General features: G+C 38.7%; 2 protein-coding genes across 2 annotated transcripts; both read left to right on the forward strand.

Annotated features, from left to right (window-relative positions):
- Window positions 1-1,247: 1,247 nt before the first annotated feature.
- On the forward strand, window positions 1,248-7,890 carry LOC110049127 (serine/threonine-protein kinase pim-3-like). The gene is made up of 12 exons (XM_089272397.1): window positions 1,248-1,602; window positions 1,896-1,942; window positions 2,023-2,113; window positions 3,112-3,255; window positions 3,370-3,416; window positions 3,520-3,610; window positions 3,714-3,840; window positions 4,298-4,389; window positions 4,887-4,934; window positions 5,188-5,560; window positions 6,648-6,827; window positions 7,539-7,890. The coding sequence occupies exons 1-12, from the start codon at window positions 1,447-1,449 to the stop codon at window positions 7,637-7,639; spliced, it is 1,497 nt and encodes a 498-aa protein (XP_089128523.1). The 5' UTR covers window positions 1,248-1,446; the 3' UTR covers window positions 7,640-7,890.
- A 4,446-nt stretch (window positions 7,891-12,336) lies between these two features.
- On the forward strand, window positions 12,337-13,319 carry LOC110049104 (octopamine receptor beta-1R-like). Its single transcript, XM_020754874.2, has one exon. It carries the CDS (start codon window positions 12,337-12,339, stop codon window positions 13,300-13,302), a length of 966 nt encoding a protein of 321 aa, XP_020610533.1. The 3' UTR covers window positions 13,303-13,319.
- Window positions 13,320-15,422: the final 2,103 nt, after the last annotated feature.

The following is a 15,422-nucleotide window of genomic DNA, read 5'->3' on the forward strand; positions in this document are numbered from 1 at the left end:
AAGATTGTATACAACATACAATGATATACAATATGCAATATTTAATATACAGTAAACAATACATAATAAACAATGCACAACACACAATATACAAATTATATACAACATACAAATATTATATACTATATACTATATACTATATACAATATACAATATTACAATTTATAATATAGATAGGACCCTAAGCGTGCTCTGATTGGTCAAAAACCCATGTTTTATCAGAGTATAAATCATAGAAAAAGCGTGTTTTATTGTTTTTCGCCCATATCATAAAGCAAACGAAGAAGCCTAAGCCGTGTATTACACTGTGACACAACACTCCGGACATTTGAGAACACTCGAGAAATATAGAAAACGCTCGCCTACAACTCGTTTTTTCTCTACATTTCCCTTGTGTTCTCAAATGCCCATTGTGTTTTATCACAGTTTAATACACGGCTTAGGCTACAATAATACAACATACAATATACAACATAAAATATAAAATATGAAAATATAGAATAATAGTAATAAAAACGCAGCCTCGGGCAGCATTTTCAAGACCTCGGTCACAGTTTTTCACTATACGGACCGACCATAAGCCGGCGAATAACATATATTTAGAACTCGTTTAATTTTGAAGGTAAAACGATCGACACCTAAATTTCAGGATCGAACAAACTCCTAATATTCAACGTTTAAGAAATTTTTATTAGTGAATAGTCCATGTCATATTTTTTTGTTGACCATTTTGCGAGCTGCGCAAAATTTGAGAGGAAAAAAGCCCTGTCTATTGAGATCTGTATTTTTCGGATGTGGTTTCAATAAAGGAGAATTTTAGCATTTTTGCTGGCGAATTCCGTTCTTTTTCGGAGAGTCCATGTCCGGCAGTCAGAAAATTTTCCATTTGCGACTATGTAGTTACAAGTATTAAGAACTAACCGTAAACAGGCTAACCGGTATGCCATTCAGGCTAACCGTAGCGACTTTCGCGCTAAACGGAGTGCTTTTCGGCCCAACTGGACACCGGAGTATTACACTTCGTTTAATAAAATACTCTATGTCCGTTAGTAGTGAATATCACTCTGGTTAGCCTAAGTTAGCCTTTATAATGGCGCACTGGTTCCTGTTCACGGTAACGCAATGTAATAGGAAAATGTTGTGACTGGCGGGCTCAGATTATCATAAAAACGTTGCTCTCGGCCAGCGTTTTTCGTTTATGTCGTTTATGGATTAAAGCTCCTTGTCTATGCTTAGAAAAATTGTTTTTTTTTTTACGCGCGCGAGCACTAGCACGAGCAAAACATCAAAGCAGCGTCATAAACGACAGCATGTCTTTAGTGTGTAGTTTACCATAGAAACCAGCACTTGTGTACGGACAAGCTTGCTTTCATCAAGGAGAGAATTCAAGTAATCTATTCGTTCGCGATTGAGTTTTATTTGGTTGCTTCATCAAGATTGAACATTATGTCTGAGATTAAGCAACAGGTTACAAACAAAGCAAATTTATCTGGAGAAAATAAGATGAATGCTAATCCGATTTTGGGATCGGGACTACGATCGAGGAAGCGAAAGGCAAAATCTGAGCCCCTTCCGGGAAAGCGAAAACGGGCAGAGGAAGGGGTGAGTTAAGATTTAGCTTACGGAATCCTTAAAAGAATGTGTTAACAGACTGAATTAGAAGCAATGGCAGAAGCTTAGCTTCTGATTGAGGTAATTAGAAAGTATTTTAAAATCGATTGAAATCCACTTTTATACTTGCGAGCCGGTGCGGTACAGGGCGTGTACGAAAGAATGTTTCATCTTTCCACATTTTTTTGGAGCGTTAAAATATTTGCACAATGCCGGAGAGAGGAGGTTTTACAATGGTTTCTTAACACCAACTTTAAAATCGAATTTTTCTTATATTTTTACAGAATTTCCTCGTCAAAAGACAATACAAAAGCAGTCCTCGCCTTCCAAGGTAAGAACACAAAACTCAGCTGTCAAATTCTAACAAATGTACGCTTCTTTTTTTCTAAATCTTCGCTTCTTTTTTCTCAGGAGAAACCATTTGAGATGCGAAGGCAAAAAACCAAAGAATACTTATTCAAATAAGAATACACGATGTGATGAATCGTCCCTCGATTGCGAGGTAAGATAAACTAAAGTTTTTTTTTCTAGTATCGATGTAAAAAGATGTTTCATACTTCGTACATGCCAGTGCTATTTCTGACATTTGAAAATACAAGTGAAAGAGGGTAAACCAAGTAAAAACCATCTCTACAACCAGGTTGGTTGTAGAAACTGTGGCTGCTTCCCATACTGGTATAAAGTAAGCTTAATTTTTAAATAGTCATTTGTAAATTGATCCACATGAAAAAATGCTAGAACAATACAAGATCACTAACCTGAACAGATTTGAACAACTGACGACAGTGAAAGATCATTTCGCCATAAAATCCAACCAACAGAACCTTTTTACACTTGCACGAAGCATGATGTCGTAAGTGAGAAAATTCTGCGTAAATGAAAGTTGTTGTAAGCTAATAAGTCCAGAGAACTAGTAAAATAACTTCTGCAATTGTGAAGTACGTTCTTACCATCCCAGTCAAAATTTTTCAGGATCCATGCTATTTATGTCGCCGTAGATATTAAAAACTTTGTCTGATCTGAATGAAAAGCAGTAGCGAAGAACGGGAATTAGCTTTGGCGGCCATGAATTTCTTCGACCTCATGATTCTGTCCAGATTCTGTCTAAGCCTTCGAGTCATTTAACATAAACGATCTCAATTAATTCAATTAAAAGCTGAAGTTCAACTTTTACCTTCCTTACAAGCCATAAGCCGATTATTTTTCCTTGCCAATGAAACAAAGCCGTTGAATGTTGAAGTACACTTTGAACTTCGTTCTAAGCCAACTAAATGCAGGACGCGAGGCACTCAGCCAATCAGGAACAAAGAAGTCTTAAGATGGACTTCAAGCGGAAGACCAATCAGAATTCAGTAAAATTTCCCCCGTCATTTGAACTTGTTGTATGATGTCAGGTACGCTGTTAGAAATGTTTTGAAAACACTGCTTCTATTTTCCTTTGAAATGTCAGCAAAGCTATTCTTTCATTTCGCATTGATTAAGTAAGGTTTCTCTCTACAGGGAAGAGGCTTCTTAAACGAGGAAAACCGATCTTTATCAAGATGTTGCACCCCAGAAAAATCCAGTTACGAGAAGCGAGCATCTAGAAAGCGAAAAGCAGTTTCTGACCCACTTCCGACGAAACGAAAGCGTACAGAGAACAGGGTAAGCAAAACAGAACTCGGTTTGCTGCAGAATACTTAAGGAAACAATTAAGCTCAATGTTTTAGTTGACAAGGAAGCGAGTACTTCATAAGTTTTTTTGTTATATCCTTACAGGATGTTCTCAAAGTACGTCAATACAACAGCAGTTCAAAATTATTGAGGTGAGAGCAAAAACAGCAACCTAAAAATTCTAACAAATGCACTCTTTTATATCACTAATCAAGAATGTCTTGCATTAACTTTGTTTCTACTTTCTTGCCTCAGAAGAAAGAAATTAAGACGTGAAGGCAGCAGGCCTAAGAATGGTCACCCACAGCCGAAAAACAATGGTCGTGAACTTTCTCTCGATTATGGAGTACGTACTTTAACTTCAAAATTGCTTTAAATTACATATCATGTTCGATCTGTAATATTTGTTCTGTCGTATTGACTGGATAATGTGAATTTTATTCTTTCAGGAGAATGACTCGTTAAACGAGGAAAATCGATCACTGCCTGGATGTTACACTCCTGAAGATTCCGATTTTGTCGAAGACGTCAAAAATTCAGAACCACCTGAGTATGTCAAGCAACTTGCTAATACTGGTATGTGAAACAGTTTCTCCGGCGTATATTGCCAATTTTCATCACAAATAACAGCTACTCAACAGACATGATATCAGGGATAAATGAGAATCGAGAAATTAAATGCAGAGGGGTAACCCTGCGATGGACTGACATCCTATTCATGGGGAAGTAGAAATACTCCTAGTCGCTTCATGCTACAGAAGCCGGAGATAAACGCCGGCCCGATGGGCCACTAGGCTCATATGCAGTCTTTATCTTACTTATAAAACAAAAGCGAGGGCCGTATTGAGTGAATATTTTCACCAGGTCTTGACATTTCTGATCGAGCAAAATTAAGCGAGTTCGGTCCAAAATGCCTATGGTTAGGGCCGCTATTCTCCCAGTAAGCGGTCTCAATTAAGCTTAGTTAATCACGAACATACAAGCGTAATAGAACCGTATTCTTATTATTTACTTATTTATTTGTAAATTTCAGCTGATTTTGCTAACTTCGAGATAGGCACACTCCTCGGAGCTGGTTCATTTGGAGAGGTCGTCGCTGCAACACGCAAGAAAGACAATGTGCCGGTATGTTCATTTAATGTTGGTTTCTTCTTCATCAAATGATCACCGTGATGATTCGATTTGGAGGGGGACCATTTGCCTTTTGAGGGAGGGGTGGGTGATTTTGAAAAGCAAATAGCTTGCAAGCATATCATACTTTATCCAAAAAAATTCATGTACACCACCCTGAATTCCGAAATAAAAAATCCACGCTCGTTCAGTGTGCTGATATAAGCATGTTACACAGAAAAAACATTATACATACACATGAACAGAGAAAAAAAATTTCCTAGTGCATGAAAGCTTTAAAAATATATATATATTCAACTCTGATTGTAGCTAATCACTCACGCACACACCTCTCCTCAAAAGTGTTAAATGGCCCACCCCTTAACTCCCTCCTTCCTATAAGCGACCCTAAAGCAAACGTGACTTTCAAGACATTGACACAGAATAGATTGATTAGAATAATAAAATACGAAGAGTATGAAAAAGGGTACTGAATTTTGTTTTGTTTTCAGGTGGCGCTTAAATTTGTAAAGAGGAATTCAGTGTCCGAGTATAAAAAGGTTAGTAACGGTCACAACAACATCACCACCACCACCACCAACAACAACAATAATAACAACAACAAGAATTGCTTATTTTCCGCGTTATTTCGAAAGATCTCAAATTTACCCCAAAGGGGTAAATTTTAAAACTTGAAAGAAGAGCAAACTTATATTTCAGCTCCGACGAAGGGCTAAAGCCTTAAACTTCAGCTTTCGCCAGGGATAGCTAAGTGTATCAATACCTCACCCTCCCTCCCCTCTCTTGTTATAGCTGAATGGGCGACTGATCCCCGCCGAGGCGTATCTGCAACGTCTAGCACGTCACCGCCACGTCATCAAAATCTACCAGCTAATCTTCACAGACGAATTTTACTGTTTCGTAATGGAGCGACCGGAAGAATGCAAGGACTTGTTTGACATTATACAAGACCGAAATAACGAGAACAAGCCGCTAACAGAGAAAGAAGTTAGGAGGTACTTCGCCCAAATCTTAGAGGCCAACATTAAGTGCGAAGACAGAGGTGTCGTTCATAGAGACATCAAACCAGAAAATATCTTGGTGGACATGCGCACTGATGAAGCCAAGTTGATTGATTTTGGGTTGGCATCTGAGATCCAGAGAGAACCTTTCACGACATTTAGAGGTAAAAATTGTTCCGCAGATGTTCCTTTTAGTTCAAATAAAGGCACTGTGTAGACTTCACAAGAAGGCATTAATTATCTTGTGCGAGTTAAAACTTTTAACAATTCCACTATGAGCTCGAGATTTCTATCGCTTAATAGATGACGAGAGCGCAGCCCGAGTCCGCTATCACGCATAGAAATCGACAGCGAATAATCTAGTTGTTTTAGAATAAACCTACTAGTCGTTCAAAACGCTAGCTGATTCCTCTTCACAGACACTTCGAAAACACAAGGAAGCGGCCGCCATTTTTTTAACAACCGCAAACTGCTAGGCTGCTCACTATCTACAACAGAATAGCTAGTGAGTAGCGTAGCCAATCAGAGAACGGCATTCGTGATAGAACGCTGGTAAATTTATACTAAGTTAGAATAGAGCCGCAATGTACGGGTTTTAAACTTCTAACCGGCATAATCTTTTCATTCAACGTATTGTTCGGGCCGCTTTGATTTCGTGGTGCAAGCCTAGTGAAATTATCGAGACAACCATCTTCAACCTGGTCAAAATTATAACGTCTAGTAAATTACTTGTATTGTGTCGTATTATTTAGAGAGTTTGTTTAAGTTTTGGTCTCCAGATACGAAAAAATTGCAGCATTTGTTGTCTTAACTACTGTAAATGGTTCAAACAAAACGGACTTACTCCCCGTTAACAATACGTCGGAGAGATTTGAAAACGCCGGCTTTGCGTTTTGGTGTGGACGGAAAACAGGAAAAAAGGACCTTTTCGAAAACGATGAGATCACAAAAATCATGTGACTTCTCTGTCCGAGTTTTGTTCAAACACAAATCCAAAATGACCGGTGATTGTTGCGTTTTCAACTTTCCCCGGCGTAGTGTGGACGGAAAAGATTTAATGCGTTTTCAGCCGAAATGAAAACCCCGTTTTCAAATTTGGACGGGGCCTAAATAAATTTACCTGTACTTAGTTAATTGTCATTCACATCAAGGACTGCAAAACTGTCTTGAAGACTTGGTGGTATCCAAGAGGAACGAAGAAGTAAAATGACCCGCTAGGATCAATCACGCTATTATTTCTTTTTCAACCAGGTACCAATCAATACATGCCTCCTGAATTCATAAAATCAAGGAAATACGACGGCTGCCAGGGCACCGTGTGGCAAATGGGAATCCTCCTGGTAGATATGTTGTCTCCCGTCGTGACTGCGTTTGAGAAACCTAACCACGCACTTTGCATGGCTCCTAGAGTGCCACAGCAGTTTTCTCCAGGTATTTAACAATTATCTTCCTATTGGTCCTTCTGAAGTCATCACATCCTCATTGCCTGAGTCCGAGCTTCTAAGAATCACGACCTATAGACAGGTGCAATATCGGAAGTCCATGATTCACGAACTTCCGGTGAAATCTGAGAAATTTAACTTCCGGTCAAAATCTGCCCAATGTTACTTCCGGTTAGATTTGATAAATCTGATTGGCTGAGAATAACAAAAGATTCTCTGTGTATGCGCAGAACTTCGGGTCCAGGCAGAGGTCACGGTTCTTGGCGCTGATCAAAAGGAACGCTGTCTTAGCTTTTCGGGACGAGCTGAGAAAGAAATCATCACAGTACTCACGCCATTATGATATTCTGACTTCAAACATGCGCATGCGCAAACGGTCATTGTCTTCACTAGTCTGTTTCAGAGCCAGAGGCTCGTGTTACTTAGCACCAAGAAATCGAGACTCTGGGAGAAATCGGAAGGCGAGCTAGCATCACAGCGGTTAATTGCTCTACCCATGTTCCTGAGATGATTTCAGTACAGTTCCATTCTCACCCCCAGTGCTGCTCGTTTTAAAATGTCGTTCGCTGACAACGCGTCGAGGCTCTGGGAACGAGAATGGAACAGGTCCCCTAAAGAAGGGTTAAAAAACAGGGACTCTCAAGGTTTCATTTCCTTTCACTTTCAGTTTAAATATTTCATTTTGTTTTCTTCTACACAGAGGTGAAGAATCTCGTCGCCACACTGTTAAACACAACACCCGACAACCGGCCAACTCTGAAACAAGTTCTACAGCATCCTTGGTTCACCATGACAGACTAAGCTACTTTCTAAAACCTGTGCCTTCTTCATCAATAAGACCCGCTCTCGGGCGTCCACCAAGCTTTTATACATCTGTCCGGTTTCAGAACTTATCCACGAGTGAACGTTCATACTCACAGACTCCAAATACATATACATGCCTATATGCACGACTGTTTGTTGCTTGTTGACAAAGTAGCAAGCAAAAAGACTGTTAATGATTTACTTGATTTAAAGTATAATGTAGTGGAGTATGTCTCTAAAGAATGTCAAGAATGGCTGTTTGATGATCATAAAATTGAAATCCTCTAAAATCGATTACGAGAACATTCAGTTGTATTGTGATACAGAGTCAGCCTCTAAACGAGTTCTGAATGGTTTGATGTAGAATTGGAGATATCCGTGAAAAGGATCAATCCAATAGTTACACGTAAAGTGAAATGGAAAGCGTCCTAAAAGAAAAGGATTCTGAAAATAGTTGCATAGTGAAAAGGAGTCTGCCTATAAATATCTTTAATTTAAGATACGATTGAAGGAACAGTGCAGTAATTTTCATGACAAATAATATGATATTTTCGGACAACCGAGCTAAATTATGAACCCGAAAACGCTGTATAAATCAATTTAAAAAGAAGTATTTATTTAAAATAGAGCAGTGTCTCAAAGTAATATGGACGAAAATATATTAAGTATGAATTATATGTAAATAAAACAACGTTTAGTTACACTTTAGAGTGCTTTTCAAACGACTGTCGTAAAAAAGTGAAGTTTCAATGACCCCTCACAACTAAAGTAGCAAGTTTGGCTTTTGTTACTCGGTCGCGAGTACAGCGCAATCAAAAGCGCACTGTTCTACTTTTTACGTGTCCATGGAGTTACGGGTACCCTGATATACGTATGTGCGGTACCAAAGGGTAAATGGATTTTAAGCTATTTTGATCCGAAAAAGCGTATAGATTTTCACCATTTTGGTCTGAAATAGGGTATGTTTTTCCCTCTGGCTTGAAATTGGGTATTTTGTTTTGCAAGGAACTATTTTTTCCACATCAACATCGGCAAATTTGTAGTCCTTCTCACATGTTGACGCAAATGGAACCCAATTCTGGGTAGCTGCGGTCATATATTAGAGCAGTGTACTAATTTTAGAGGTCTGAAATGGGGTATCGATTTTTCGCTCAGGTCTGAAATAGGATACGGAAAATTACACATTGGGTCTAAATAATGATACTGGAGTCCAGATTCGGGCCACACACCCTTACCAAAACTGTGGGGAGAACCCCCTTCTCCCCACTCTCCCCCAAGACGGTTAACAAGTGTGAATATTTGCATGGGAGCTGAAACGACAAAAGATGTGAAAAAAATATCCGAAAGCAATTTGTCGGTTATTCCAAAGCTTCACTTCTATGTCCCTAGTGCTATGTAAGCGCTAGCTAGCTCACAGACAGATCAACTCGAAGTTATTGTTGTAAAATTTCAACTAACTGCGGCGGGTAAATTGTCTTAATTGAGGCGGATCAATGTCCTGTTGAACTGCGCACACTCTTCCCCTTGAACTTGCTGTAAAAAGAACCACATCCTTTTCATACGGTTACAATTTTTTAATATTACTCTACTTCTGCCAGGATATCTGTTCATCTAAGTAAACTAGGGGTGATTATAACTGGTTGTCCATTTACAATTACGAATCGGCTACAAAATCATTTAACATATATGAGGTATTAACCTATATTTTAGTTTCATAACTGTGGAAATGTTTGGTTTGACAAACCGATCTAGAATAATGCATCAAACGGATGAGTGAATATTCAAGAGGTTCACGGCTTAGAAATCATGCAAAATCACTGTACTGCATCACGATGGTCTGTGGATGGTGCAGTTGAATTATAAATTCGATTTAAGCGTTCCATTATTTCTCCGATGATAATGATTTGAGGATGTCCTACAAACATGTCCACGTTACGCTTGACAATCTTTCAACAGCAATATCGATACAAAACTAAATCAACTATATTGTCAAAATCGATAACTGAATACTGCATTAATTGTATAAAATCACCCAAACTGAAGTTTATCGGCGACATACCGCAACTGAGATTGACGTTTACATATTTTTAAGTTTTTAAATCGGTCTACGATGCTTTTAGCACAGTTCTTAATCATTTTGTGTCCTCGATGCTGCTTTGTGTTCAAGAAGGCTTGGAAATTCAGAAGTGGTTCTGGACTTGGTAAACGCCAGGATGTGCGGCTGGGTTTACTGTGACTGTCTTGTGATATCTTTGTGAGATCAAACGAGTACAAGCCTTCTTTGCTTCCTGTCCGGTTGATGGATGCCACAATATCTTACTCCAATGAACGGGATGGCACAGTACCATACTTCAGTGAACAGAATAGCCACCTCTAAAGTGGATGCATGCGTTTAAAGGATTTCCAAGCAATGATTGTCCAGAAGATTACAGCTTCAGCGAGTTCACTGATCAAGCTAAAATGTCTGAAATTCAACTTAGTTGAGATAAAAGGTAGTTTAAGAAAACCACAACTGCAACGGCAACGGGAACATCGCTAAACAAAAGGTTTAATAAGCAATACAGTGACTTTGCACGTGCGTTATAATTCTTTGTACATTTCTTTGCCATCCTCTGTAAAACATCAAAGTGAAATGACCAAATTCTGCGTTGTGTGGATAATGTCAACCACGACGGATAATTTTTAAAATTTATATTTAATTTCGAATTTTACGCTGTGTTCCATATTCATTTTCGAGTTTTGACGAAGAGAAACAAAGTAAATGACTTGAGAGTATCGCGAGATTCGAAGGTTAGATATAAATTCATTTTTTAATCGACGTTGTCCTCGGCATCACTGTCGTCGTTACTTAAACTCCCTTATGCTTGAGTTAAACTCTTTAAACTAGTATGTAAACAATTATTAAAGAAAAACGAAACAAGCACAAACAGTTCTGGCCGTATTTAGTTCGAGTACATCTAGCATAACTGTAGTAAAACGATCCTATTCTACTGTGTATAATATTTCTTAGTAATCTAGACTAGTAGGAAGCAGTACCTTCAAGATTTACTTGGGTAAATATGTCGCAAACTGTGTGTGCCTTATAAAACTTCACAATTTCATTTTCAATACACACTTGCGCCAATGAACATTAAATTTATCATACTGTGTAATCTAGCCTGTGATTGTTTAAGTAAAAAATATATATGGCACATCGACAGTGCATTACTGTGAAAATAATAGCGGTATTTAAAACAGCTCACACTGTCGTTATTGTTTTTTAGCCTTTAGTTCGTTTCCACAGGCTCAAGGCAATCACTATGAAAGTATTACTTTTTGGGATAAAAAATCATTAACAAAATGTCTCCTTATTATATTTTCACAAACATTTTTAAAAATTCCTACGAAAGGCGTTAACCATGGAAGTATTAATTTTTGGCATAAAATTATTGATAAAATGTGTCGTTATTATTTTTACATAAAATTTTAAAAACATTTCATTCTGTTTTTTTTTTGGCAAACTTGAATAGGTCATCATTTCCAATATGATATTTCGTAAATCTCGAATAAACACGATTTTCAATATAAAAATCTTCGCCTTAATGTTTTGTTATTATCCGGCTCAGTGTCACTAGCATCTTGCTTCTTTTTGCTGGTTTCCATCCTAAAACAACACAGGAAAGGCAAAACAAGTCTATATGGAAAATAAAACTGAGAATACAGCACGCTTTTTCAAACAACGATTCAGTTTACTAAGTCACTAAATCAATACCATTCTGTACAATGATTATCCATTAGTTTCAAATTGTCTGCAGTTTTAATACATTGCAGAACTTGTTTGCTCTCCTTGTGCTTAATTCACAGAACGACACTACGCCAACATAAAATTTACTATATTGTTCATAATCCCTAATACTAAGAATAAATACATCTTGACAACCAGATGTTGTTTTTTCAATTTCCATCCACCTTTTCAACGTATGCTATAAAGAAACAACAAACAAATGAAAAGCTTCAACGTTTTCTTCTTTCAAGAATTCGAAATCAGTGCCAAATAATTTTCAAATAATTTTGTCAAATTGATTCCTGTAAATTTTCGACCAAAAGAAAAAAGCAAGAAGGGTAAAGTTTTCTCCTAATTTTTAGTCTTGAGAATAAATCTCAGGAAATCGATGCTTCTCGCAGAAACAATATAGAAGAGAATGATTATTATTCTGTGTTCCCAATTTCCTCCGAACTCATTTTAGGGTGTTAAGGGAAGAGAGAGCTTTCCGGCACCCTTGCACGCAAAATATCAAGTATTATTCAAATTACTATATTAGATAAAGTTCTCTAGGTATGCCATGGAGCAACAAAATTGTCGATCGAAACAAGACATACAAACAAGCGCACATGTCTCCATTGTGGCGATGCGCTTTTCAATGCGTATACGATCGGTGTTTTGCAAAGAAAAGACTCCCAAACAAATGGCAATTTTTGACAATGTGAAATCATCCCATTGGTTATCTTTTTGAGTTTCCAAGTTCCTGGACCTCTTTTAAGTTGTTCAAAAAGGGTTATAAAAGAGAATGTTGTCTTTTTCGGTCACGAAACACGAAATATCGAGACACAATCAGCTGCGACAAAAATCAAAATTATTGCTTCCCGGCGCTTCACGAAAAGAAGGGTGATCACAAACGACGAAGTTTTCTGCGAGAAACAATCCCTATTCAAGCATGGCTCTTCCCCAAATCATAGCGGTGTTTCACGCGCTTTTCAACGTGATCGGCCTTCCTGGAAATTTGCTGGTGATATTGACAATCGTTTTGGAAAGAAGATTTCACGTGATGCGTTATATTCTGCTCGCCAGTCTCGCAGTGTCAGATTTTCTCTGTTTAATTCTCGTAAACTCATTTCGCATCGCAAGCATAGCAAAGGAAAGATGGTTATACGGTCAAACAATGTGTCTTCTCAATGCATTCTTTGCAAGATACTTCTTCCTCAACTCAGTTCTTCATCTGATAGCCGTGTCTTATGAGCGATACAGTGCCGTTGTGAAATCACCTTTGACGTACGATGGTACGATTACAAAGTCCAGAGTTGTGCTCATGGCTCTCATCTGGATAGTACCGATTCCAATTTGCATCAGTCCATTCCTCGGCTGGGGAAAGTACGTTTACAACCCAGATATGTTCTTCTGCGAGCAAGGATGGTCGGAACAGAGCGGTGCCATCGCTGCAACCTTAAAGTCGATGTTTTTCTTTGTTGTGCCCTTTCTGGTGATCGCGTTTCTAAATTGGAGGGTTTTCAAAGCAGTGAAAACTCTTCAGAGAAACGACGTGGCGCCGGTCCAAGTGGAAAACACCGCAGCACCCGAAAATCATTCCGGACAAGAGATATCAAGAGGAATAAGAGAACGGAAGGCGGCTGTGGATGTAAGCATCGTTATTGCAGCGTTCTTGTTTTGCTGTATCTCTGGCTGGATCGCAGGACTTTGCCGTCAGTTCATCACAAGTTTCAAAGTGTCAGCCGAAGTAATCCTGGTCACCGCTTGTATCTTCATGTCCAGTTTTCTGTGCAACCCGATCATCTATTCCATTCGTAAAAGGGGATTTCGAATGGGTGTTAAGAATGTCTTCAGGCGAATTGGAATTTGTGGAAGTTCCAACGAAATCGACGTTGCATGTCACAAGCAGAGCTAATCCACAAGTACCAGACCTCCCGGTTGGGTCGGCAATATATTTTCCTTGAGGTTAACGCCGAGAGAAGCTCGAGATCGCGACAACGTGTCTCAAGAACACGACGAAGGATTTTAGAACTACAGAGGACGAGTCAAAGTGACTTTCTGTGCATCAGCTCTCAAAAGAACTGAACACTGAATAATGACTGAACTGTGTGTAACGTTTTTACTCTATGTACAACAATCGAAATATTGCTACTAAGCCCATAGGGGATGGTTAAAGTACTTTTTGAATTGTTTTATTTTTTCCGCGAGCCGGAATTTCAGTCCAGTTCTTTAAAACCCACACCGTTTCCATGCCAGATCATTTTTCATTGCCCGTTTCCAGATTTAGTCTCAGATCTAGTTTTCAAAGCTACTTTAGGTTTAGTCACTAAAACTCAGTCACACTCATCTTTAGATCTGCTCCGGTTTGCGTATCTGCATGAACTGAAAAGTCACACTTAATCATCGTTTCTAGTTATATTATTTATGAGTATAGAATGGTATACCGAAAATGATGCATGTTAAACATAACTTATTAGATATTTTGGTGTGTAGTATCGTTGTATACTTTTACGAGTTGTGCCGTATTTTTACGAGCCCGTAGGGCGAGTCAAAATACAAACAACGAGTAAAAATATAAAGCGATACTACAAACTAAAACATCAAATAAGAGATATAATCAATAAATTTGTCAATGAAAAGAGGGAAAAAACTGTGTGACAGTTTTGTGTGTGCGCGCCGACCTGTCCGGCAAACAGGTTTTCTGCTGTACAAGTAACTGTACAGTATTGCTGTATATTTGTACTGTTATTTGGACGGTATTCGCTGCAGTTGGATAATAATTTTAAACAATTATTCGCCCAAGGCGAAGTGAACATTGGTGAATATTCGCCAATGTTCACTAAGCCTGAGGCGAATAATTGTTTTAGTACAATTTTCAGAGGTGAATATCAAGGACTACAAAATAACAGACTAAAACATAAAACACAGACGCAATACACGTATGCCGCCCTAGTTTTAATAGTAAGCTTACATGTACATCGATTGTGAATCAGTTTACTCATCGAGTTCGGCAGTAAAACAAACGAGCGAAACACTACGAAAAATAAATTCATCCGGTACCTCTGTTTTATCGTTGTTGACTTCATTCACAGCTGCCATCATCGTCTAAAAATGAGTATCTTTAGTTTGAAGGAAAAAAAATGAATTATAGGTCAATCGATCGATCGATCGATCAACGTAACCACTGCGACCACTGCGTTTTTGATTCTTAAATGCCTCGAATACGAGTTCTTGAAAAGATTTTTGGTCCAAAGGCGACAGCAGTCACTTTGAAAATTCTCCATCCTTTCTAATATCCTGGACTTGGAGTGATGTCTTTCGAATAAATGAAAACTACATTCAGCAAGTGTCCGCCATGTTTACTTGCCAAGATGGTGAAGATGGCAAGCTTAGTAACTAAGCTCTAGCGGGGTGAATATAGCGTCATATGATGAGCTTTTCGACCAATCAGAATGTCCAATCCTTATATTCACCTCTGGAAATTATACTAATAGTAATTATAATCCATCAAATATTTCCCCTCGCGCGCGATTGGTCTAAACACGTCACGTGACCGAATATTCCTCAGCTAGATTTGAAGAATAATAAACACACTAGCCTCCATTTTGGGCGAAAATATGCTCGGATATTTTTCCTTGGACATTATCTGTTCCTCGAAGCTCACAGTTTTTCTCGAGCTACGCTCTCGGAAAACTGTTCACTTCTCGGAACAAATAATGTCCGCGGACAAATATCCGAGCATATTTTCCCGCCAAGTGGAGGCTATTGTCTATATATCAGTCAAGTCTCCAATCTCAGGCAATGATAACAGTCTCAGAATCTCGGGCTAGCTAGTGGGCAGGTAGAAAAGTTTGCATTCGAACCAAGTGGCCCATCAGGCCGGCGCATATCGCTGTTTCTCTAGCATGAAGCGACTACGAGTATTTCTACTCCCCCATGGATGGGATGTTAGTGTGTTGCAGGGTTACCCACAGCATTAAATTCACCGGTACCCATTTATACACCTGGGTGGGTAGAGGCACTGTGAATACCCAC

The sequence above is a fragment of the Orbicella faveolata genome, unplaced genomic scaffold (genome assembly GCF_042242905.1).
Source record: "Orbicella faveolata isolate gen_17 unplaced genomic scaffold, um_ofav_v1 contig_34, whole genome shotgun sequence".
NCBI lineage: Eukaryota > Metazoa > Cnidaria > Anthozoa > Scleractinia > Merulinidae > Orbicella > Orbicella faveolata.

Excerpts from the sequence above, each read along its gene's own strand:
- LOC110049127 (XM_089272397.1), top strand. The coding sequence starts at position 1,447 with ATGTCTGAGATTAAGCAACAGGTTACAAACAAAGCAAATTTATCTGGA. Across the intron at positions 2,114-3,111 it reads AATCGTCCCTCGATTGCGAG|GGAAGAGGCTTCTTAAACGA; the intron begins GTAAGATAAACT and ends TTCTCTCTACAG. Across the intron at positions 3,417-3,519 it reads AGCAGTTCAAAATTATTGAG|AAGAAAGAAATTAAGACGTG; the intron begins GTGAGAGCAAAA and ends TTCTTGCCTCAG.
- LOC110049104 (XM_020754874.2), top strand. The coding sequence starts at position 12,337 with ATGGCTCTTCCCCAAATCATAGCGGTGTTTCACGCGCTTTTCAACGTG.